Source organism: Pelodiscus sinensis, chromosome 10 (assembly GCF_049634645.1).
Source record: "Pelodiscus sinensis isolate JC-2024 chromosome 10, ASM4963464v1, whole genome shotgun sequence".
Taxonomy (NCBI): domain Eukaryota; kingdom Metazoa; phylum Chordata; order Testudines; family Trionychidae; genus Pelodiscus; species Pelodiscus sinensis.
In genome coordinates, this window is record NC_134720.1 from 21,431,615 (window position 1) to 21,453,588 (window position 21,974).

Genomic DNA, 21,974 nt, shown 5'->3' on the forward strand with positions numbered 1-21,974 from the left:
CAGCCGGACAATTGGAGCTGCTGTGAGCCCCATGGGCGCTCGCGGCTGGGAAAGGAAAAGGGAGAAGAGCACCGCTGCTCGCACCCCAGCTGCTCTGCTCTCCGCTTCCCCAAGTCTGCTGCTCGTCAGTTTCAGCAGTGGCAGCGGTGGACTTGGGGAAGTGGGGGAGCAGAGCAGCTGGGATGCTGCCGGGCAACGAGCAGGGGGGTGAGGGGCGGCGCTGCAGGACCAACCCAGCAGCACCCCAGTTGCTCTGCTCGGCCGCTTCCCCAAGACTGCCGCTGCTGAAATTGACAAGCGGCAGACTTTGGGAAGCGGCGGAGCAGAGCAGTTGGGATGCTGCCGGGTTGGTCCCGCAGCGCCGCTCCTCATCCCCCTGCTCAGCGCTAACTACTGCAGTATAGGGGGTGGGGAGCCCGCTCCCCTCCTGGAAACTCTCGGCGCTGGCGCGGGGTTTCCCTCACCTTCCTGCAAAACAGCGGAGAGTTCGCCCCTCGCCGCACCGTTCCCCACCCACCCTCCGGACGCAGTGCTGGTCCCGGCAGACCTATCACAGCCCCCCGCCCAAGTACCTCCTGATACTCCAGCATATCCGATAATCCAGCACCACCTAGGTCCCAAAGGTGCCAGATTATCGGAAGTCTACTGTACCTAGAAAACAATATGAGTAAGGCAAGAGGATAAAGTGTGTGTTAGTCAGTAGTATGGACTTAAAAAATCATAGCAATAGTCTAACTTTATCTTGGCAGTGATACTTCATTCTTATGTGGTTCTATTTTAAGTGACATGTCTAAATGCTTATTTTAAGAATACAAAATTCCCTTTATAAACAATACAATGAGCATCACTAACCTTTTAGATCTGTTCTGTCTTTGCTTGACTTACTAACAGTTTTCTCAGCAATAAGCATCTGGAATTTATGTCTAGCCCATTGTGTTAGATGATCAAGCATGGAAAACACTGTCTGTGTACTTAGTTGACTGAGATCTGATGCACTATCCTGGAGTCTTCTAGTACACAGGTCATCATGTTTGAGAACAGCCATAATCTCTGCATACACCTACACAGACATTAATATGAAAAAAAAACAATGCAGTTGCATCATAAGTTTTTAGTTTTATCATAAAGTTTTCACAATGTTAAGAGACAACATATTAATCAGAGGTCAATCTAGAAATCTTAGATATTGTAGCAATATTTGTTAAGGTTTGGTAGAGTTTTGACTGTATAGAATTCTTGCCCCAAGAGCCTAAAGACAGAAAAGACAAGAAGGAAAGTGTACCAATAAATACTGTATTTGGAAAAAGACACTGAAAAGCATGATGGTGCATTTAGAATAGCTTTATGAAAAACAGATTACTGTTCAGATAAACATCCTCAAAATACAGGTAAGTAAATGGTGCTTCCACGCACCTCAGACACACTAACTTAATTAAATGACTAACAAGATGACTATTGGTCAGTTAATCATGGTATGGCTAAATTTCATTTCATTTTTGCTTTTATTGAGGTAAAGGAGATGATGATAGCTCTGTTCACCAAGATGTAAGCATGGGTATATGAGAAAATATCCACCTGCCCCTGCAAACACACACACTTGAGGAATTTGGTCAGTTTATGGCAGAGAAAACAATGGACATTTCCCCAGAATGGAACATGCAAGTAGGGACATCTTAACCAAATATAAGATTATAAAAATAATGAGTAGTCCTGTGACACCTAAGAGACTAACAAAAATATATAGGAACATGATGAGCTTTCATGGGTAAAACACTTCATCAGATTAGCTGGAATGGAAATAACAGAATCCAAAATATATATAATAGCAAAAGCAGTTGCCTGTTAATGATACCAATTGGCCCATTGGTTCTTTTGTTCCTTTTTAGAAGAAAAAACAGTTACTTATCTGTAAGTGTTGTTCTTTGAGATGTGTTGCTCGTGTCCATTTGAATTAGATGTGCACGTACTGCATGCACGGATTCCGGAGCCTTTTTTCCCCAGTTATGTCAGGCCAGCAGGGAGCCCCGTTGAGTGGAATTGACATAATGGGGAATAAGTACCCCTACTGGCCCTCCCTTCTGTCAGTTCCTTCCTGGTGGAAAACTCCGATGAACGGAGTGGAGAGGGGTGTCGAATGGATGCAAGCAACACATCTCTAAGAACAACAATTATAGGTAAGTAACCATTTTTTCTTCTTCGAGTGCTTGTTCATGTGCATTCGAATTAGGAGACTCTCTAGCCAAAACTAATGGAGGCATGGTCAGAGAACAATACAGGTAAGGCAGGGCTGACTGCAGGACCGCAACGCTCAGGGCTGCATCATCCCTAGCTTGTTGTTACGCATAATGTGCTGCAAACATGTGTACTAATGACCATGTGGCTTCCCTACACATATCCACTATATCAACCTGTGCTAGGAAGACTGCTGAGCAGAGTGAGCTGTAATGCGAGGCGGTACCTTGCCTGCCAGTTCGTAACATTCCCTGATACAGGATGTAATCCAGGAAGACAATCGCTGTGCCGATACAGGCATACCTTTTATTCTTTCCACTACTGAAATAAAGAGTTGAGTTAATTTGCGAAACTCTCTTGTTCTATCAATGTAAAATGACAGCGCTCAATTTGCATCTAGAGTGTGTAGGGCTTGCTCCCTAGGGGTCACATGGGGCTTTGGGAAGAATACCGGTAAGTAAATATCCTGCGACATATGGAATGTGGACATCACCTTACAGAGGAATGCCGGATGGGGATGCAGACACACCCTGTCATACAGAAGGTCAACAGTTAGTGCCCTGAGTTCTGAAACTCTCCTTGCTGATGTGACAGCCACAATAAAGGTCACTTTGAACGATAAGTGTCTAAGAGAACATGTAGCCAAGGGTTTGAAAGGTGGGCACATCAATCTGGTGAGCACCAGGTTGAGATCCCACTGCGGTACCGGGTGCTTGTAAAGGCTGCACCCCCTTCGTAATGTCCACTCAGAAAAACATCTTCACTTGGCCAAGTAGGTAGCTCTAGTGGCAGGTTTCCTGCTTCCCAACAAGAACCTCATCACTGCTTCCAAACATGCCTGCTCTGCCTCCATCAGCCGTGTATATATCACATGGTCAGGTGGAGAGACAGTAAGTTTGGGTGGCATAGATGCCCCTCCCCCAGGTCCTGGGTGATTAGATCTGGGACTGTGGGCATGGCTATAGGTTCCTCCTGTATCATGTCTAGGAGGACAGGAAACCAATACGCCTGGACCATTCTGGTACTATTAGAATGACTGTGGCCTTGTGCTTCTTCACCCTCATGAGGACTTTGTGTATCAGGGAAACGGGGGGAACGCATAGAGGAGGACTGTGGGCCAATCGGTTACTAAAGTGTGTCGTGTGCCCCCCTCCGGACCCTGTCCCAGGTAAGAGTAGTAGGCCGGACACTTCTTGTTTCTGTGAAAGGTGAATAGATTCACCTGGGGATAACCCCACCTCCGGAAGATCTCCTGTAGCACCTCTCCCTTGAGTGACCACTCATGGGCAGTGAAAGTGTGGCTGAGTGTGTCCACCAAGACATCACTGTTACTCGATAAATATGCAGCTTCCACCTGAATATTGTGGGCTATACAGAAATTCCAGAAGAGTAGGGCTTCTCAGCACATGGGAGAGGAGCGAGTTCCACCCTATCTGTTGATATAGAACATCTCTGCTGTGTTGTCTGTTAGCACTAAGACCGCCTTGTGACTCAAGTTGGACACAAACACCCGGCAGGAAGCCTGACCGCCCTGAGCTCTCTGACATTTATCTGGAGCTCTAGATCCAAGGGTGACCACATATCTTGGGTCCATTACTCACCTAAATGTGTGCCCCATCTCGTGTCTGAGGCTTCGGTGACCAACCTCACTGTCAGGCTTTCGCTCATAAAGGGCGCTTCCAGACACACCACATCCACCACTCCAGGGACTGAATGTCTTGAGGAACTGTGAGGATTGAGTCCCATGGTGCCCGTGCTTGACTGAACGCCCGGGCCAGCCAAGCCTGCAGCGATCTGAGCCTCAGCCTAGTATACTGAGCCACATAGGTACAGGCTGCCACATCGCCTAGCAACTTCATGCAATTTCTTGCAGTTGTGATTGGAGATGCCACCAGGCCCCATATGCTGCCGCCCATGGCTATAAACCTGACCTTAGGGAGAGAGGACCTGCCAACAGTCGAGTCTAGGTGGGCTCCCACAAACTCTATTGTTTAAGTGGGAACCAGGGTAGATTTGTCCTCATTTATTAGGAGACCTAAACTGCAGAACAGAGATCTGATGAAGTCTATATGCTCCAACACCTGGTCCTTCAAGCAGCCCCTGATAAGCCAATCGTGCAGGTAGGGGAATACCTGGACTCTGCACTTCCTGAGGAAGGTGGCCACTGTGGCCATGCACTTCATGAACACCCTTGGTACCGTGGATAGTCCAAAAGGGAGGACAGCAAACTGAAAGTGTTCCTGCCCCACAGTAAACCTGAGAAACCTCCTGTGGGTGAGTCTTATTAAGACGTGAAAATATGCATCTTTTAGGTCAAGGGCAGCATACCAGTCCCCCAATTCCAAGGAGGGGATAATAGATGCCAGAGTGACCATCTTGAATTTTGCCTTGAGATCCCTTAAGTTCAAAATGAGTTTGAGGCCTCCCTTTGCTTTGGGGATGAGGAAGTACTGGGAGTAAAACCCCTTTCCTTTAAAATCTAGAGGAACCCTTTCCACCACCTCTCACTGAAAAAGCAAGATTACTTCATGGTTCAAAAGAAGCTTGGGAGGGGGTCCCTGAAGAGGGACGGGGAAGCGAGGTGGGAGGGGGGCAAAGAGCGGAAGAGCATAGAATCCCCCACTGCTACCAGGTCAAGAACCCACCTGTCAGTTGTAATCTGGAACCAAGCCTGATAAAAATAGGATAGCCTGTCCCCAAAGGGGGGGGATCGAACTCAGGGACTGGTACTCTGTCCTTGGGTGCACCCTCAAAACGAGGACTTGGATTATTAGAGAGGAGATAGCCCTCCACTCCTCTCTGGGTCTGACCGAGACCTCCTTCTCCTATGACGCCTATCAGCGTAATTATTATTATTGTCTGAGTTATGAGGCCTGTACCTGGCTTGGTCAGGTTTAAAGGCCTGGTAAAGAGGTCTTCCGAGTGGCCTAGGATTGTATGACCTCCTCTGCGTGGCCAGGGTATGTATGCCCAGAGATCTAAGTGTGGCTCTAGAGTCCTTTAGGCTATGCAAACTGGCATCCATCTGCTGAGAGAACAAGTCTTTTCCCTCAAATGGGGGGGTATACAGGAGACCTGTAACCAGGCCCCGTGGCACATCACGATCCCATGGCTATTGTGCATGCCGCCGAGTCAGCCGTGTCCAGTGTGGCCTGCAGCGTTGTACAGGAAATGATCCTACCCTCTTCCATCAGCACTGTGAACTCCATGCAAGAATCTTGTGGCAGGGGCTCCTTGAACTTGTCTATCGCCGTCTAAGTATTGTACGCGTACCTGCTTAACATTGTCTGCTGGTTGGCAACGCGCAGCTGCAGGCCCTTTGCAGCGTACACCTTTCTGCCAAAGAGGTCCAGACTTTTTGGCTCCCTGCTTTTGAGGGTAAGCCCCGGTTGGCCCTGCCTCTCTTTTTGTCCTGTTGCCTGAACCACCAGGGAGCCTGGTAACAGGTGAGAATATAAATGCTCATGCCTACTCTGGGGGACAAAATAGCGTCTTTCCACACCTTTCTGAGTTGGCGAGACAGATGCCAACATCTGCCACAAATCAGTAGTAAGCTTAGCCACCGTCTCTTATTCAGTGGCAACGCCAGCTTCATTGGGGCGTTGGCAGATAAAATGTCTACCATAGGGTCTGAATCCTCATTTACGATCTCTGCCTGTACGCCCAGTTTTGTTGCCAAATGACGTAGTAGTTCCTGGTGGGCTCTAGCATCCATGGTTGGCATGGATGGAGCAGGATCAGCAAGGGCCTCATCAGGGGATGAAGACAAGGACTCCCTTATTGGCGGCTGGTCCTAGGGTAGCACAGCTAGCTGGGGGGCTGGTTGGTCCTGAGCTCCCAAACCCTCACCCTCTGTCACAGGACATGGTATGTCTCACTGTGGTCTGCCCCTAGATTCAGAGGTGGGGGCCCTGGACATAGGGGTTGCCAATGGAGTACCCCTGGATCGAGATACACCAGAGCCCTGAGAGAATGGCATCGGGCCCTGCATTCGGTGATAGGCCCAGGGGGTCCAAAAGGGCCACTGTAGTTGCATCGGAGGTGGCTATGTCTGATGGGGCTGGTACACCCGGTGCCAGGACCTGTACCGGGAACGGTGCCAAGATCTATGCGAAGATGCCCCTGACCGAACTTTTTCTGCGTCAGATTCTGATGAATAGTCCGATTCAGACCAAGGTGGAGCCATTGAGGGCACCTGCAAGAAGTGCCAGGGCCGGTGCCTTGCCATGTATTCCGGTTTTCCCCAGTGCACTGGAAGAGGGGGCCTCATCTGTGACTGTGCCGTCAGAAACGGGACACTCCTCCTGTCCCCGTGCACAAACCATCCTGGTGCTGCAGATGGCTGCCCTTCCAGTACCGATAGTCCCATCGGTGCTGACAAGGGTCCCGGTGCCGATGAGTCTGACAGTGTCGACGATGTTGCTGGTGCCGACGAGGTCAATGGTGTCGACAAGGTTCCTGATGCTGACCAGGCCCCCGGTGCCATGAAGGTACCTGGTGTTGCCAAGGCTACCGGTACCACAAGTTAAATTACTTGTCTGTCCCCAGTGTCTGATCTGTCAAGACATCTGGTCTGGTGCTGGGGACAAGACTGGTGAGGCAGTGAGTTCTATCAGCTCCCTCGCAGTGGCAAAGGTCTTGGGCGGGGGGGGGGGGGGGGGGGGGGGCGGGGGCTGGGTCTGTCCTTGTGTAAGGGCCTTTCTTGATCTGGGTTCCTTGTCTGCGTCGAGCCCAACTGGTGCTTAGAGGGCCCTGGAACGTCTCGGTGGCACAGAGGTGAGTCTTCTGTCGGGGTGTGAACCCGGTGCCAACTCTTGTGCCCTTGCTTCCCTGTAAATCTCCCTCTAGGTTGTCTCGTCTTTTTCAGTACTGGAGACTGGGAACAGTGCCTCAGCACTGTAACCCTTTTCAGTGCAGTGGTGTGTACTGGTGCCACTGAGACTTCATGTACCAACGCCGGTGCACTCCTCGCCACCGGTGCTGACTCTAACGCCGTCTGAAGTGCGGACTTCATAAGGAGTAGCTTCAGACAAGAATTTCTCTCCCTCTTCATGCAGGGTTTAAAACCCTTGCAGATCTGCAAGAATCTGTAAGGTGGCCCTCCCCCAGACACTTTAAACAAGAATCATGGGAGTCCCCACAGGGCACAGGCTGACACATACTGCTGGGGAAAAAAGGCTCTGGAATAGGTGCATGTGGCACGTGCACATCTAATTCAAATACACATGAGCAAGCACTCAAAGAATAGCTACTTTTAAATCTAGGATTTGGAAGTAACCATTTTTCTGCAGAGGACTTTTACTACCCACGTAGAAAGAGAGAGACTGCTGACCTGAAATTCATTTACAAATTTGACATTGTCAGCCTTGGGCTTGACTAAAGATGTAAACTGATTAATGAACTACAAAGCCAATTTCCCCTGCCTTTGACATTGGCATTTCCACATTAAAAGCTATGAATGAAACACATCCAGCCCACTTAGCTTCATTAACATGGGACCTACAATTGACAATAACTGCTTTTTTATATATATTTTATATATAGCTTTTATTGCTATTTATATCTTGGATTCTGTTATTCCCAGACCAACTATTCTGATGAAGTGGGTTTTACTCATGAAAGTTCATGATCCTATATATTTTTATTAGTCTCTAAAGTGCCACAGGACTGCTCATTGTTTTTAAAGTTACAGACTAACACAGCTATCCCTCTGAGATTTTTTATAAGATTATAAAACATTGTTAAGTCTGATTAATTTGCAATTTTCTTCACAGACTCACAGTTTTGAAGGGATATTGAGAAGTCAACAAGTCAGGCAGGACCAAGTAAACTTTGCTTGACAAGCGTTTGTCCAACCTATCCTGAAAAACTTCCAATGGGAATTACCAAACTTCTCTTGAAAGCCTATTCTACATGTAACTACTGCTATAGTTAGAAAAATTTTCCTAATACTATCCTAAGTCTCGCTTACTGCAGATTAAGCCATTTACTTCTTGTCCTACCTTCAGTGGGCATGGTGAAAAACTGATCGCAGTACTTTATAATACCCCTTAACTTAATTGAAGATTTATCAGCTGCCCCATCAGTCTTCTTTTCTAAAGCCTAAATATGCCCAATTTTCTTAAATTTTCCTCCCTGGACAGTTTTATAAACCATCTATGATTTTTGGTGCTCTCCTCTGGACTCTTTCTCCAATTTGTCCATACATTGGACACAGTGCTCCATCTCAGACCTCACTACTGCAAAATACAGTGGGATTATTACCTCCTGTGTCTTACATGCAACACTCTCATTACTACACTCCAGAATATTAGCCTTTTTTCATAACTGCATCACTTTGTTGACTCATATTCAATTTGTGACCCACAGTAACACCTTAGAACTTGTTTAGCCCTATGCTACTTAGCGATTTATTTGCTATTTTCTAGTTGTACATTTTATTTTTCCTTCCTACGAACAGTACTATGTATTTATCTTTACTGAATTTCATCTTGTTCAACTCAGACCATTGTGCCAAGGTCATTTTGAATTCTAATCCTGTCCTCAATGCTTGCAATCTCTTCCTGCTTGGTGTCACCTGCAACTGTAGAAGCATAATTTCCCTTCTGTTATCCAAGTCATTAATGAAAATATTGAAGAGTGCAAGACCTAGGATTGATCCCAGTAAGACTCCACTACATATGCCTTCCCTGTTTGACAAAAAGAAATTGATAACTACTCTTAGAGTATGAACTTTCAAACAGTTGTGATCTAGATTCTGTTATTATTAATTGGGTGCACAATTCCCTAGTTTGTTTATGAGACTCATGAGGGACTGTGTCAAAAGCATTACTAAAATCAAGATACATCATGTTTACTGTTCCTCCCTCTCCCACCCATCACCAATCATTAGGCCAGTAACCCTGTCAGAGAAAAAAATTAGTTTGGTTTGGTATGATTTGTTTTTGCGAGATCCATTCTGGCCATTCCTTAAAAGCCCATTATTACTCACACACTTACAAATTGATTATTTAATCATAGAATCATAGGGTTGGAAAAAACCTCAGGAAGTCGCAGAGTCCAACTCCCTGCTCAAAGCAGGACCAATCCCAACTACATCATAGTAATTTGTTTCAGTATCTTTCCAAGTATCAAAGTTAGGCTGACTGGTCTACAATTCCCCATGTCTTTTCTGTTCCTCTTTTTAAATATAGGTACTATATTTGCTCTTCTCCAGTCTTCTGTTCTCCATGAGTTCTCAAACATAAATTTTAAATGGTTCTGAGCTAGTTCCTGCCCATGAACTTAATCAACCCCACCTACCTGAATTTATCTAATAACTTATCTAATTATTCTTTAACTTGTTTTTCCCCTATTTTGACTTGCATTCCTTCCCCGTTACATGTTCTACAGCACAATTAAAGGACAGATTCACTCTTTTGTTTCTGTCAGGAGAAACCCCGAAAACCACATCCACAGAAATGGAACCCAGCCTGAGAGCTCCTAATAATAAGTCCACCCAAATGGGTTGGGGCTCAAAACACTCATGAACTCCACTCAACAGGGAGACCTATGGCCAGCCAGTTTTGTCCCTAAAGTGGAAGTTATAGCCAGAGCAGGAGAAATTGCAGGACAGAGAAGATGCACCAGTCCAACTTACTCTCTGGGCAGGATGTAGCATGCCTATTTCCGCCTCCTGCCACTTGATGCTGCTGCAACCCTATTTGGAGACACAGCCTGCATGCTTTTGAGGTCAAAGCTGTAGACTTCTCAGAGGAGACAGATTCTCCGTGAAGCTGGTGTAGCACCTAACTGCAGTAACTTTTATGACTCACTCAAAGCTGGTTGAGCATTTGTATTATTAATGCAAAAAAGTGTTAAATACCTACATTGTTTCTTTAGATTGAGCTCTTCAAACATACAGTTAGGATGATTCAAATCTAATTCTGATGAAGAATGTATAGGAAATCACCACCTCACCTCCTGTTGGTCTTCCTGACTGCATCCCAATAAAACATAGACTAGAATGTGTGGAAGAAGGTAGATTGTCACTTTGAAGTCATTCTTCATCATAATACTGCAACAGCTGAAGACTTTGCTGGCAAGCTCATGTCGTACCTGTAACAAAAATTGTATTTTTCAGGAAGGGTGGTTTGGTAGGCTAGCAGAATTGTTGAGGGTTTTAGACAAAGTATAAAAATATAGTTCCTGTTAGAGCTGAAGATAAGTTATCCTATCCAGTTTATTGGTACACCTAATACTTTCAGTTCAGTAAATCACAGACAGATTACCACACTTACACTTGAATAAGTGAGGGACTAACATATATGGGGGCTATGGAAATGGGGAGGAAATACATCATCATTCCTACTATGGTGTCAAGTATCAGAGGGGTAGCCGTGTTAGTCTGAATCTACAATGCTTTTGTAGTTAGTTGGCTTGCTAACTACAAAAGCAGCTTCTGCTCTCTTGGAATTCACACCTCCAGATCAGCTGCTAGAAGTGGGCCTCATCCTCCTTGATTGGATCCACCTCCTCATCTCCAGCCTGATCCTGGCCTGCATATTTATACCTGCCTCTGGATATTTCCACTACATGCATCTGACGAAGTGGGTCTTTGCCCACGAAAGCTTATGCTCCTACACTTCAGTTAGTCTATAAGGTGCCACAGGACTCCTCGTCACTTTTGCATCATTCCTACTGTGGATGGCTATATGATTAGACTTTGATGATATAAAAAGTGCAGTAACTGTACACTGGCTCACCAATTATCTTTTCATTCAAATATATACAGCATACTCGTTGCAATTACCTTTGTTATAAGATAACCTGCCCAGGTTGCTGACCATTCTGCAAAATTGTTGCCTAATTTGCTTAAGTAAATTGGCTTCTTCATCTTGGACCAGTTTACAGCCTTCTGGTAACTCTTGTATCTGTAATATTCAAATCCAAATTTAGTAAACAGGTATTGTTTTCCTATGTCAAAGAAAAGACACAGTGAACAAATAACCCAGAAAGAGATTAAGTTAACTTCTATAATTTTATAAGGATCAACAAATGTCTAGCATTCAGTTTGTAAAAAAGCTTGAGTTCTACTGGGGTTCATACCAGTACTTTAATGAAAAAGAGACAGAGATGATTTCATCGCAGTTTTTAAAATCATTCTCGGGGGAGAAACTAACAGTCTTGAATGTGCTATCTGTGCACAGAATATTTTTCTTTGTGATTTACAAATCACTAAAGGTTTTAGATATTCAAGTGAGAGACAAGTCACCAATATTCAGAGGGAATAGGGTTATAATTGATTTTATTTGTTAGCACGAGTGGCATGCACAGAAACAAAAACCAAATTATTGCTAAATCGGATAAGATTTTTTTTGCAAGTTGTACTCAAAGATAATTTTAACTAAACTGGATTTACTTTAAATGACACATACCGCGTATTTAAATGAGGTTCCAGTATTTCCTGAACGTGATCAGGAAACCTCCTCCAAAGCCTGGAGCCTGGACAGTCAGTGTTTGTCTCTCTACAGTCATAGATGGATAATAATTCCTAAAAAGGTATTAACAGAAATATCATCTTTTAAAACTGCATTTTACTCAGAATTCTAATGATCATATAAGAATTGACTAATTAAATTTTTTTAGTATCATGAATCACATGCCCACCAATATCTGAAGGGATATATCAGAAAGATCTAATACATAAATATGTTCCTTACAATGTTTATGTTGTATGGATTCTGCATTTCAGCGCAACAAATAAATAATTCAGTAATAAAAAAAGAGCATCTAACAAACTTGTTGCCTTACCTGAATGGCATATGCTGCAGAATCTTGAGCACGGACATTATCAGCATAAGCCATGAATGCTCTAGTTAGTTCCGTTAATAATCCATGCGCAAAATTTGGATCTTCCACTCCAGCCTCAGTAACAAATAAAAAAGTCAAATTTATTTAAGAAGTGGGTTACTAGCTCAAATAAGAGCTTTAGTCTTTAGCCTTTGAAGCCAAGTTTTAAACTGATATCTGGTACACAATTCACATTCATTTTCAAAAGGAAATTGGGACCTAACTCCATTAGACTCTTTAAGAAATCCCAACCTGAAGGGGAAAAAGCCCTATGAAATACACAGCAAGAGACTAAATTTTCCCGTTTCTGGGGAAATGTATTGAAAATTAGTTGGTGCATGGTCTTAAATCCATGTTGTACACATCACAAGACTGCCATAATACTGACAGGCTTGCAAGTCTCTACAAAACAGCCCCAAGTTTGGAATAGCAGGCATGTTCAGGACTGAGGTTCTTTGAGAAAGTTTTGCCCACACCATAACTAACTTAAGCTGGTGCTATTAGTCCTTCATGTCCATGTGTAGTAAATTCATTCCCAATTCATGTTCAAATCGTGACATCAGCATCTCTTAGCATTTAGCCCTAAATGAAATATTTGAACAATTCCTCACTAATGGAATAGGTCATTACCAAATTATCACAACATATAACACAAATTAAATTTTTTACTCATAGGTGTGAGTTACTGACAAAGAAAGAAGGCTGCTGCTAGCCACGAGATAATATTTCTCTACAAGTAACTTGCACAACAGCTCTTTGTACTGTTTACCTTTAAATAGTGCTATGATCTTAGTTTTCAGGGAATTTCTCCACCTACAACTTATGAATTTTATAATGAAGGTATTCATATTTAAAATATATGCACTCATGTCATACTACTTGGATTAAACCACATTATTGACTTTACTGTTCATTCTCTTTCTCCACTAGTCTCATATTTAGATATACATTTTACAAAATGGTGCCTTATGACTCAACTAAGGTTACCCAGAGCTCATAGATATGTCCCTGAGAATGCTTTATAATTGTATCCTTCGGAGTTGACATTGCTCTGAAGCATAAAAGTTTTCTGACACTAAGAAATGTTTATACATACAACGAAATGCCAGCGTTATGTCATTTTGTTTTGAAAAAGTATTCAAGTTTTGTTTTTAATTGCATTGTAAACTGATTTAGTCTCTCAAGAAGGCTGTTTTCAGTGTTTTAAAACAGTATTTTGTGGAACCATAAAGGACAAGTACAGAGCTATGCTTACCCTGAGTGAATTAACAGCTTTTCATAAAACCTGATGCTTTCAATTTGTGCCAGTCTACGACATTTTACTACACAACCAACTATTAAATTCAATACAATTTGTCTCTTTTTACTACAGTTTCAGATTTCAGAAGTTCACTGTATTGTATAAGAGAAACTTCAGTGTAATTCTCCTTACCACAAATGTAAAATTATTTCCTTGGGTTTCACTTGTTGAGAAGTCCAGTCTACCTGGATCTATGGCTCCCAGCTCACCTAAACATTCTCCGCAAAGCAGCCGGGCTTGAGAATTTGCATCCTGACAGCCAATTAAAAGCACTGTTACCAACTGGGAGATGACTGGCTCCACGGTTTCACTATCTGTTGCATATTTTATCAACTTTTCCTAAGAAATTGAAAGAACAGAAAATAACAAATATTAAGTGTGGAAACAGCAAATTCTATCTTTTGGGAAACAACAGTAATAGATCATCTTTCTTCCCTATTTCACCATCCCATTATTCTTACGTTTGTCATCTCCTGCCTGTCCTGTTTAATTTGCATCTCCCTGAAATTTTTACTCACATCAGGAGGAAATGACAGTACTCATGTGAATAAGCAACAAAGGATCCAGCCTTTAGTTTCTCTGACTCCCCCCAGTTTTGTTAAATAAAGAGAGTTTGTGTTCATGAAAATACATGTATTTTATTTGATATCAGGAAGGGGGGTTAGGGAGGGGTAAGTGGAAGGACGTGAGGGAGGAATGAGGCACAAGCCCCCAGTGGAGCAGACCAAGGAGGCTCTTAGTGCTCCCTCAGGGTGGAAGCTCTCCCGCAGAGCCTCCTGGATACTGACAGCCCCTCAATGGATGGTAGCCTGCAGAAAGTGCAGCCAGGCTCACAGCAACGCGTCCACGAGACGCACCAGAATGCCCAGGGGCAGCTCTGGCTCCATACTGCAGAGTGCTGTGGTGTCCTGTGTGAGGGCAATCAGAGCACGCAGACACAAAATGCTTTGCTGTCCCTCCTTTAGGTAGGCAAGCAAGCAGGGAAACCAGACAACCGGCTGTCCAGGCGAGGTTCCTTTAAGCACAGGCCTCAGATAGCCTTAGGCAGCAGCCAAACAAAGTAACTCCTGACCTGATGTCCTTCCGGACCTGGTTCTTGCCAGCCTTAAATACGATTCAGCATCCACCCAGTGTGGACACATTATTTCGAAACAGCAAAACGCTATTTCGAAATACATTTTGTGGGTAGATGTGTTATTTTGAAATAAGGTATTTCGAAATAACTATTTTGAAATAAGCTATTTCGAAATAACGCCGTAGTGTAGACATACTCTTAGTGATTATCTCTGAAAATTCATAGAGGACAGGAGAGATCCCAGAAAACTGGAAAAGGGCAAATCTCTATAAAAAGGAGGGAAAGAACAACCTAGGGAATCACAGACCGGTCAGCTTAACTTCTGTTAAGATGAAATGAGAAAAATAATCAAACAATCAACTGTAAGTACCTAGAAGAAACGGTGATTAGCAACAGTTAACATGAATTTGCCAAAAACAAATCATGTCAAACCAAAGCAATATTATTTTTTGATAGGCAATAAGCCTTGTGGATGGGGAAAGCAGAAGATGTAATATATCTTGACATTAGTAAGGCTTCTAATACTCACATGAACTTTTCATAAGCAAACTAGAGAAATAAAGCCTACACAAACCTACTATAAGATAGGTAGCACAAATGGTTGGAAAAACATAATCATAGTATTTACAAATGGTTTACCATCAAGCTGGAAAGGCATACTCGATGGGGTCCCGCAAGCTAGGTAAAAGTCTACTCAGTATCTTCATAAATGCTTTAGATAATGGCATGGAGAGTACACTTAAAGTTTATGGACAATGCCAATCTCTTAATGCAGGGGTGAGGAACCTAAGCCCCGGGGGCCACATGTAGCCCCTGGCTTGCTTTGATCTGCCCCCTGAGGCTCAGGGCTCCCCTCCCCCCAGCACTGGGGAGCCCACACTGGTGCTCTAGGGCTCCTGCCATCCCCACATGGGGCTGAAATAAAGAAAATCTACTAGGCTCTGATGTGCAAGGGGAATGTGGGGAGTGTCTTTCTCCTCCTCAGTTGGGAACCAAGACAGAGAGGGGTGTGCTTTTTTTTTTGAGGCTCCTGACCCAAAAAAGGTTCTCCGCCCCCCATCTTAGTACATATCACCACTTTGGAGGACATGATTAGAATTCAAAATTAACTAGGTGAGTCAAACATTGGTTGCTACTGGAGTCCTGGACTGGCTGTTGGCTATCCAGACATCTAGATAAGGGTAGACCTGCACCCTTATCCTCCTCAGGAAAGCTTCCACTTCTGTAGACACAAATGGGAGGACCGTTAATTGGTAGTGTGAGTGGTTCACTACAATCTGAGGAATCTTCCGTGTCCTTAATATGAAAATAAGGATTTCTTAAATCAAAGGTGGCATACCAGTCTCCAGGATCCACTCAGTGTATAATGGATGCCAATGTGACCATGCAGATCTCTATTTCCTTGAGATAGCTGTTGAGCTGATAAAGGTCTAAAATCAGCCTGAGACCTCCCTTGACTTTGGGGATCAGGAAATAACAGGAGGAGATCAATCCCCTTCTCTTACATTCTTTGGAACGTCTTCCGTGGCTTCCACACAAAGGAGTGACTGAGCTTTTCAGAACCAGAAGTTCTTAGTGAAAGGAATCCCTGAAGTGGCACAGGGATGGAGGCTGAGAAGAAGAGGCAGAAATAAAATGTAGGGTGTATCTCACTTCTATCGTGCTCAACTTCCAACAGTCTGTAGTGATGTAACCACAAACTGAGGAAAAGGCAGTTTGCAAATAAAGGAAAAACAGGGTCTGGCATCAAATGTTCCATCAAATCTCCTGCTTCGAATCTCTTGGATGTCTGGGTGGGGCAGGCATTGATGGAGAAGTAGATGGGTGTGTGGCAGCCTTCACCATAAACCCCTGCTTCTCTCTCTTAGCAGAAACCGATGGACAGCTGGGGGAGCGTAGTGGAGGGGCTGTTTAGGCCTGTAGTGCTTCCCCCAAAGAAAATATACAATTGAGAGATTCCAGCTGATACTGGTTGATGATGGAACTGTTAATGTTGCCTGCTAAACCAGCAAGTGCTTTAACAGAGAACAAAAAGTAGCACGTTGCTTTTCTAAGTAACAGTCCTATTACAAAATCAATATTGGAGTTCAATTGCAATGCTGGGCTAGCACTAGAGGAAGAAAATGTTTTTACTTCTGAACTATTCATTCAGTGCTGATTCAGCAAGGATCCCATGCAAAAAGTAGCATCTGAAAACCCTGTGGGAAGAGAAAATTATATGGGAACCTACTATCTCATCTATTCTGAAATCAAGGGATATCTATACTGGTAAACTGAGAAGAACACAAAGCCACCTCAGCTATCTTGTCACTCACTGTAAGAGAAAAGAGCATCCCAAGGAAAATGATACTGTTGGTCCAGACAGTACTGTAGTTCATCTTTAACTGCATTCACCATAGCAGCTTTTTGTACCTGATTTCTATACAAGGTTTCCTTCAGACTGGTCAGTGCATGCATACGAACATCTACATTCTCATGCTGAATAGCTTTCATGGATAGCTGAAGTATTGCCTGCAGGTCAGTGCTTTTGGAGGACTCCTGAACAAAAAGAAACAATGCACAGCACACTGATTAACTCCATCAGGAACATGGTGAAAATGTACCTCAAAAAATATGAGAAAACACACACTAGCCATCTATTAAAGTAGAAGTTTCCTAACCCATAGCCATACGCCATAATTTTGCATTTGCTCACTGTGGGAGGAAAACATATTCAAATAAATTTTGTTCTCATAAAAGGTGTCATATCAACTGAAGGTTTTTAGCTTTATTTTCTTTTAATTTTGAACACAAAAGAGCTCCAATACACAGGATCTTAGCACCCTGCCAAAAATTTAACTTTACTGGATGAAATACTATCTATTTCAATTAGCTCACTCCTCTATCAAACAATTACTCTTCATACAGGTACTACTCTCCCCAATATTATAATGCTTCTCCAAATCTCACAAAATAACAGATTTGGGCTATTTTGGATCAAAGACAAAATGGCATTTCAAAAAGCAATTGTGTTCTTCACTGTATTTATCTTTACAAGATGATATAAGGACCAGTTTAGGATTTCATATTCTGAAGTGATAGTTTTTCTGACACTGTTAAAAGTTAAGCTGGTAAGGAGTGATACACTTTTAAGATTATTAAACAATGCCCATAAGATACAGGGATACAGTTAATTATAGAAATATTTAATATACAATTTAACTCTTGTGCTACTGTAGGTGCATGTCAAGAGATTCTGGCTCCACTGTGTGATATATATTACCAAGTTTTCCTTTATCTGTGGAGGTAGATAAATATAATCTCCACTGTACACACAACTGGACTAATAACATAGCTTTAGTTTCCCTGATGTCAAACAGAGACTTGAGGCAGAACTAAGAACTGAATCCAGTACTCTATCTCTGTTTTCAGTTTCCTTCTGTGACATCTGGATAATACTTCATTTCAATTAAGAAATTATGTATGCGTATATCTAGATTTTTACATTATTAGCCTGCCATTTTGTGAACATACATTCTTTTCAAAGAGAAGCACAATAGTTGAGAATTTCAAAACAATCTAAGGGATTTAGAAACATATCCTCCATTAAACTAAAATTAAGGGAAGCTATGTTGGCTGAATCCCCTAGGTTGCTTTGAAAATCTCACCCGTATTATATTATCAGTATATCACGCAATACTGTATTGCCAACTGGGTTTATGTCATGAATTCTTTCGGTACATAAAAATATCAAAGCTATACCTTTCTATATTCCTGAAGGACTATTTGAATTTCTTGCAGTTCGGGATGGTCAGGCAGAAAATATATTTCATGAAGAAAGTCTTGTACTGCATCTCTAATAATGTTTTTTTAAAAATATTACAAAGATAAAGAAATTAGTACAAATTAAATTTGCGTCAGAAAATTTTACAAGGCCATCAAAATAAAGTAATAAAATGTAGCAATAGAAGAACAGAAATTTGGTGAAAAGTAGGATAAAATGCATTCAATATGTTGGAAATAAGATTTCATTTAATTAGTTAACCTAATTAACAAATAAAATAGATTTACCTCTCTGGCTACTGGACTTTATCTGAAAAAAGAGTGTTATTTCCCCTCCTATAATCAACGTTGTCTCTTAAAAGAAAATTCGTTCCAAACTTGAGAGCATTTTAGCTCCTTCATCCATCACTAAGTCCCTCTTGAGGTACATTCACACTAAAGCTGGGACCATGCTTCTAGCTCCAGCAGACAAGCACACTAACTCTGCTTAAACTAATGTGCTAAAAATAGCTGTGTAATATGCACCCAAAACAGCTAGACAAGTGTGTAGTCAGGCAGCTAGCCTCAGATGCCACCTGTGCTATCCCAGACCAACTGCTACTTTTAGGACAACAGCTCAAACAAAGCTAACATTCACTTCACCAAAGCGGGAAAGCACACTCCTAGATGCAGTGTAGCTACATCCTCAGAACAGTGCAGCTCTCCCCCTCCTAGGAACTGTGAAAGGGTGAGAATAATCTAGGTTTGTTTCGGAGCCACTTACTGCTTCCCCGGCTGAGAAAACACACCTAAAACATACTTACTCAATCTTAACCAATATATCAAACCAATGTTAACCTATACTGCATCATTATCAATATCCCTATTTTGGACTATAAAGTCCTAAATAGGCCTACATATCTTAATTATCCCCACTTGCTCTACACACCTCACCATAACAATTGTATTTACTAGAGACGTTAAGTCTTTTGGAGCCCTTTAAAAACACATGGACAAGGGGCAGGTTACTGGCAGCAGAATATTCTTAGCTGCCACTTCCAAAGACCACTACAGTAAATTACAAGTACACCACAACCGTGCAACTTGGGCAAAAAGATTAACAACTACCTTGTCTGGCAAAAGGAGGAGGCAGCTGATGTCCACTGTGGACAGCTACTAAAGAATGTATAATACAATGAATGAATAAGCTGCATAGGCAAGAACTGCCATATTTTACAAGCAACATAGTTCTTGACTAAGATTGAGAATATTCTTCTTAAATGCAGTACATCTAATTACTACGACTTGAGACTATCATGTTAGAGACCTGGATTCTATTCCCAGTTTGTATGATTATTCAGTGGGATATAAGGACATACTCAAGAACATGGTTGCGAAGAGCACAGCATTAACAACACCTGTGACTAGAACAAAAAAGTCTAGACCTCATAGTCCTTTGGTTTCCAGCCTTATTCATCTTCCCCTGTCCAAGGACAGTTTGATGGGGGAAACCAGCACTATCAGGGGTGACCACCGTTGTCACAGAATAAAGAGACAAAATGATAGAGGCAAGACCAAGGGGCAGTGTTCATGCAGTGATAATGGAAGTATCAATGGATTTTGGCAGCAAGTCAGGAACAAGATGTATTAAGAAATACACAGGGAGGAAAATGGCAATCTTTCCATAGTTTGGAACATGATTTCATGAACATTTATTAAGGCTTAGCCAACTTAAAGACACTTCACAGAAGCAATCCCTGCCACACTCAAAGTCTGCTGCAAGTTATGAGGCAGCGAACTTTTGAAAAACAACTTTATATTACAAAAAAAACCCTACCATTATTACACGACTACCCATCCCACTATCATCCTTATGCCACTAATGCATATTCAATATATTTCCAGTCACAATACCTGTTCTCAACTATGAGAAAATAAAATATTGCCACAGTTTCCTTTGGCTGGACGTGTATGAGGGGCAACAAAGCTACTATCACATGACTGAGTAGAGAGCCAAGGTAAGCATGATCCAGGCATCGAACAAAACAGTCCCATGATCTAAATGAAGAGGAAAAACAACACAAAATATTATTTTCTGCATATGGGCATTCTAAGTGAATCATCGTGAAATGTAAAAACTAAGTATTTAAAATAATTTCAGTTCCGTGAGCTTAAATATATATTAAAACACCCATAGACAACTTATTTAAAATTCTGTGTAAGTACATTATCAATTCACCTGCAGCATAGCTCTGGGAAATCATCCTTGTATCTTAAACCTGTTCTCAGTGTAGTCATCATCTTTACTCTCACTGAACTGGTATGTTTGGAACCCATAAGCTTCATTAAAGACATCAAACTGTTTAAGGCCTGAAAATTAAGGAAAGTTTTCTTGAACAAAGTAGATATTTGATAAATTAACTCTACAGTGAAAAAAGAAAATAATGGTTCATTTTTATCCATAATTTGCAACTGAAAGTTTTATACATGAGTTTATTTGTTAACTCATTAATATTATTAAAACTTTATTGCCCAAATTAAAAACTCACACCATTTCCTTTGAAACCATTAAAGCAATTCCAAATTCCTATTGTATTGGTACCCAATAGTACCTTGATCAGCTGCAATACCAAGGCTACTGAGTAAAGGGCTCTTTGGTCTGAAGAGATTTCAGTGACACAGGTCTACTGCAGTATTTCAGTGAGTTGACTGTAAAGAAAAGGCAGCCATCATGTGGAGAACTTGTATCTGAATTTGAAATCCAGTCTTATTTTAGTTACTCAGCTAATTATTAAGAAGACTGCTGTATCTCAGAGACTGCAAGCTATAGGCAGGCCTGGGCAAAACACTCCGTGGGCTGGATCCGGCCTGCCAAGCCACTGGATCTGGTCCACAGATGCAGCAGGGAGTCTCAGGTCCCTGATTGCCCTGCCCCCTCTCAGAAAAACAGCTGCTTGGTTGTTTGTGTTCCACAAACTGTGCACCCAGAGGGATTGGGGAGATCTGCTTCACGGCTGCGTCTGCCTGCAGCACAATCCCATTGGCTGGTTTCTGGCCAATGGAATCTGCCTATTTGAAAAAACAGGCATCATGCAAAGCACCACTGCTCCCTCTCCTCGGACTCTTATTCACAGAGCACTTGGTCCGACAGCCTGGGCGGGGGCAGGGGAGGCTCCTGCCTGAAAAACGTGCTGGGCTGATGGCCAGGAGTCTCACAGGTAAGTCTCCTGGCCAAAGCCTGCCTCTGGCACTGTAGTGCCTCCCTCCCTCTCCAGACTTTGCCCCCCACTCCTACCCCACATAAGCCAAACCCTATGTCCCCCTCCTGATTCCTTGCTCCCTCCCAGACCCTGCACCCAAGCCCTTGCCCCAGATCATAAACTCCTCCTGCCCTAGATCACAGCCCAAATCCCTGTATCCCAATTCCATGCACCAGGTCACAACTGCTTCCTTCACCCAAACTCCCTCCCAGACCTCACAGGGTTTCCTGCACCCAAATCCCTTACCACAGGGGTGGGCCAGATGCACCCACCAAGCCAGCTGATCCGGCATGCAGCCACCCTGCCACTTCCCTGCCCCCAGGCCAAGCAAGACCTGGGGACCGCGGAGATGGTGGTTTTCTCTAGGCGTTGGAGGGTGGGGGCAAAGACTTCACATGCTCTCTCCACCCCCAGGCCAATCAGGGTCTTTGGGTGAGGGGGCACAGGAAGCCTCCTGGCCTGCGACCTTCCGGGGTGGCTCACAACCACTTCAGAAATTTGTGAAGTGGACCCCCCTTCAAAAACTATTGCCTGC

The 21,974-nt window shown here is 43.1% G+C and overlaps 1 protein-coding gene across 2 annotated transcripts in view; it reads right to left on the reverse strand.

The window, feature by feature from the left end:
• ATR (ATR checkpoint kinase) overlaps window positions 1–21,974 on the reverse strand; it is a 94,885-nt gene that overhangs the window by 35,724 nt on the left and 37,187 nt on the right. For both annotated transcript variants that reach the window (XR_012906227.1, XM_075937650.1), the window contains exons 18-27: window positions 20,419–20,549; window positions 20,094–20,237; window positions 18,180–18,273; window positions 16,851–16,976; window positions 13,496–13,702; window positions 12,025–12,138; window positions 11,649–11,764; window positions 11,024–11,144; window positions 10,192–10,329; window positions 853–1,060 (exon numbers count right to left, since the gene is read on the reverse strand). Coding sequence is in view for 1 of the 2 variants with exons in the window: in XM_075937650.1 (XP_075793765.1) it covers window positions 853–1,060; window positions 10,192–10,329; window positions 11,024–11,144; window positions 11,649–11,764; window positions 12,025–12,138; window positions 13,496–13,702; window positions 16,851–16,976; window positions 18,180–18,273; window positions 20,094–20,237; window positions 20,419–20,549 (1,399 nt within the window). In the remaining variant the exon portion in view is untranslated. The remainder of the gene's footprint in view (window positions 1–852; window positions 1,061–10,191; window positions 10,330–11,023; window positions 11,145–11,648; window positions 11,765–12,024; window positions 12,139–13,495; window positions 13,703–16,850; window positions 16,977–18,179; window positions 18,274–20,093; window positions 20,238–20,418; window positions 20,550–21,974) is intronic.